This window comes from Delphinapterus leucas, chromosome X, assembly GCF_059928025.1.
Source record: "Delphinapterus leucas isolate spDelLeu-1000000601 "Yukka" chromosome X, BTC_Dleu_Yukka2, whole genome shotgun sequence".
Lineage (NCBI taxonomy): Eukaryota > Metazoa > Chordata > Mammalia > Artiodactyla > Monodontidae > Delphinapterus > Delphinapterus leucas.
In genome coordinates, this window is record NC_143150.1 from 69,667,691 (window position 1) to 69,671,616 (window position 3,926).

General features: G+C 57.3%; 1 protein-coding gene across 1 annotated transcript; it reads left to right on the plus strand.

Moving 5' to 3' along the window:
* Positions 1 to 2,829: 2,829 nt before the first annotated feature.
* LOC149744265 (polyadenylate-binding protein 1-like 2) lies at positions 2,830 to 3,581 on the plus strand. The gene has a single exon (XM_089903863.1). It carries the CDS (start codon positions 2,860 to 2,862, stop codon positions 3,460 to 3,462), a length of 603 nt encoding a protein of 200 aa, XP_089759989.1. The 5' UTR covers positions 2,830 to 2,859; the 3' UTR covers positions 3,463 to 3,581.
* The last annotated feature ends 345 nt before the right edge of the window (positions 3,582 to 3,926 follow it).

The window sequence follows — 3,926 nt, forward strand, 5'->3', positions numbered from 1 at the left end:
TAAATGTGAAACCCCTATTTATGGAAGGAAAGGAGGGACGGAGGGAATGGTTGTTCTGACTCTTTTGGAACTGGTCACAACTGACTGTCTTCTTTTTGTTCTATCAGCTCTGTCTCAGGGGCATGTGTGTGTGTGTGTGTGTGTGTGTGTGTATGTGTGCATGCATTTACATGTGTATTGATGGGTTTCTCTCCAGTTTCATTGAGATATAATTGACATATAACACCGTATAAGTTTAAGGTGTACAACATAATGATTTGATATAGGTACACATCGCTAAATGATTACCACAAGAAGTTTAATAAACACCCATCACCTCAGTTAGTTACACTTTGTTTTCCCCTTGTACTGAGAACTTTTAAGATCTACTCTCTTAACTACTTTCTGTGTTGATGTTTAATTTGTACTCTTTCTAAAGATCTGATCATACCGAGTCCCTCCTTAAATGTACTGAGTGGGCCCCGTGAGCTTGGGTATAGAGTCCAAGCACCTTAGCTTGCTTTTCAGGGCCCCCCACACCTTCCAGCCCCATCCCCTGCCATATACTCTTGGAGATCATGAGCTCTGTCCACACCAGATTATTAGGCATGACCAGAAGTGACCATGCATGTGCTAGCATGCTACAGAGCCTTGGACACAGACTGATGTCTCTGTCTGGAGTGCCTTCCCCTCTGCCTCGATGTGGTGGACTGCTACTCATCTTTCAGAGCTTGCCTTGGGGGTTTTGTCTCCTTTGCTGCCTTGCTTGATTCCTACCAGGAATGGTTAGTGGCTGAGTCCTCCTTTCTGGAAGAAGTGGGACTCTAGCCTCTGTTGCCCTCTACTCTAATGGTTGCTCGCTTGCCTATCCCCTCAGCTTTTGGGCTTGTGTGGCCTCTCTGCTCCCACAATACACTCTGCTCACCTTTCCTCACCTTGCCCCACACCTCCAACACATCAACGTTCACTGCTCACTTACCACATTGCCTGTCTCTGAGCCCCCAGTGCCAAGTACTGGATAAGGCTTCCATAAATACTAGCTGGTGAACTGGAATGAGACACCTCATTCTAGAGAGATTTCAGGTTTTGCTTTTGTTTTGAACATGGATGTGCCTTTCTTGGTTCACGTTGGGAACTTCAGCACCTTGAGGGCAGAGACAAGAGCAAACTAGTGCCTGGCTCTGGACCAGGCCCTGTCCCCAGCTCTTGATTTGGCTTACCTCACCTATCATGGAGGACAGCACTAAGGACAGGGTGCTCTTGATTCCCCCCACTTCCAGGCTGCATGAATTGAGACTTGGATGGGTGGGAGGAGTTGGGGGGTGGTGGGGGCTGAAGAACCCCAGGTCCCTAGTTCTCCCATAGTCTGGAGCAGGGACAGGGTTTCTAGCCCAGACTGTCCACTCCCAAGGTCAACCTTGGGAGTTGACTGGTCTATTTCCTCTTGCCTCCCGGACCCCTGTATATCCCTAGGGACTGGCAATGGCTCCATAAATATTTGTGGCATGGCATTATGGATGAATGAATACGTGTTCTTGTGTTCTTTATTTCCTCTTCTGCAAGTGTTGCAGAGGAGGGAAAGAGCCCGAAAAGGGGGAGGAATCTCTGAGAAAATGGGTCAGCAGGCTGCAGTGGGAGCTTGCCCCTCTTGCCCCAGCTCCAGCTCAGAGTAAGAGTTGCCGCCTTGGTGGCGGTGATGTTGGAGAGCGTGTGTGCCTTGAGGTGGGGAGAACCCCTGAACGTGAGAAAACCATTTTTCTTGGGTTTGTTTAGGCCGGGCAAGCGTATTCTCAACGCCACCCACCTTCTCTTGCAAGGTGCTTGATTTAATCATTTAAATGTTCTATGGGGAGAGGAAGGATAAAACAAAACTCCTTAAATCTAACCCAGATTCCCTCGGTCCACATGGAGCCCTTTCCCTGGCTTCCTCTTCAAACACATCCAGCCGATCCGACAGGCTGAGGACTCACACTCCCGTCCCCCAACCTCAAGCCTCCCGCTCCCGCCCCCTCCCACCGTCCGCGGCCCCGCAGCCCCGCAGCAGCCACAGGGGGAACCAAAGAGACAGAAGCCTTCCCAGCTGCCCGGACCACAGACGCCAACACCCCCCGCCCCCCACCACACGCCGCCCGCCCGCGCCCCGCACGCTAGCCCACGACCGAGCGGCGGCGGCAGCAGCAGTAGGCTGCAGGCTGCTGCGACTCGCACCGGTGCGCTCCTGGCAGCGCTCGCCATACCAGGTGACTGGGACTCGCCAGATCGGCTGGCCTGGGGTCCCCCGCCCCAGCTCGCGCTCGCGCCCCCGGCCCGGGTTCCGGCGCCCACCCGCCCTCCTGCCCTCTCTCGCCTCTCCGCCCCCCAGCTCGCGGGAAGGGAGGTCGCGGCAGCGGCCCGGGGGCACCGGCGACCGTGGCGACAGCGGCGACAGTGGCGGCGGCGGTGGCGGCGGGGGCTGCGGCGGCGGCGGAGGCTGCGGCGGCGACCGTGGCAGAAGCGGTGGCGGAGGCCTCCGTGGCGGAGGCGGAAGCAGAGGTGGAGGCTGAGTTGGAGGCCGAGGCCTCAGTGGAGGAGGCAGTGGCGGAGGTCACCCTGGGGGAGGCGGCGGCAGCCGTAGCGGGGGAGGAGGCGGAGGCCTCCCTGGCGGCAGCGGCAGTGGCCGTGGCGGAGGCCAGTGTGGCCGAAGCCGCCGCGGCGGCAGAGGCTGCGACGCCCCCCTTGGGGGAGGCGGAGGCGGAGGCGGAGGCGGAGGCGGAGGCGGAGGCGGAGGCGCATGCGGATGCAGGTGCAGAGGTGGCAGCGGCGGTAGCGGCGGCGGCGGTGGCCGCCGCGGATGCTGATGCGGAGATGGGCGGGGGCTCAGGGAGGAATCCGGACTTTCCTATGGCTTCGCTGTACGTGGGCGACCTGCACCCTGAGGTGACGGAGGCAATGCTGTACGAGAAGTTCAGCCCGGCCGGGCCCATCCTCTCCATCCGCATTTGCAGGGACAAGATCACCCGCCGCTCGTTGGGCTATGCGTATGTCAACTACCAGCAACCGGTAGACGCCAAGCGGGCCCTGGAGACCCTGAACTTTGATGTCATCAAGGGCAGGCCAGTTCGCATCATGTGGTCCCAGCGGGACCCCTCGCTCCGCAAGAGCGGGGTGGGCAACGTCTTCATCAAGAACCTGGGCAAAACCATCGACAACAAGGCGCTGTACAACATCTTCTCGGCGTTCGGCAACATCCTCTCCTGCAAAGTGGCCTGCGACGAAAAGGGGCCCAAGGGCTACGGGTTCGTGCACTTCCAGAAGCAGGAGTCCGCCGAGCGGGCCATTGATGCGATGAATGGCATGTTCCTGAACTACCGCAAAATTTTCGTTGGGAGATTCAAGTCGCATAAGGAACGAGAGGCCGAAAGGGGAGCCTGGGCCAGACAGTCCACCAGTGCTGACGTCAAGGATTTCGAGGAAGACACCGACGAGGAGGCCACCTTGCGATGAAGACATCCCAGGAGCGAGCCAGCCAGCAGAGCCAAACCTTGGCTCCCACCCGGTTTACAGCCCCACCCTTTGCCCCCCTAACCCACCAGCAGTGTATTGTATTGGGAGTGCAGGTCTCTCTCTCTCACAACCGCCCCCCCACTCCCACCCCCGTCTTCCTTCCCTCCATCTCTCCCTCCCTCCACCTGTCTCAGTCCCTCTCACTCTGTGTCTCTCTCTGACTTTCTCTCCACTCCCCTGTCGTCCCTACCCCTCCTCTCCCCTCCCTTCCCCCCACACCCACCTTGGGTGCTGTGAATAATCTTGCTAATCTGTGCCACTTGACAGGTTAAAGGCTGTCTTCTCCTTGTGGTTTGGTTTAAAAAGCAATTTCTCTCTTTGTTTATTGCACAGGTGATACAATTTCATGGTAGAAACATCAGGAAGGAGAAGGAAATCAGATGAGGGAAACCCAAGAGAGTAAT

What these genes read in the sequence shown, in the direction of transcription:
- LOC149744265 (XM_089903863.1), top strand. Translation starts at nt 2,860, where the DNA reads ATGGCTTCGCTGTACGTGGGCGACCTGCACCCTGAGGTGACGGAGGCA.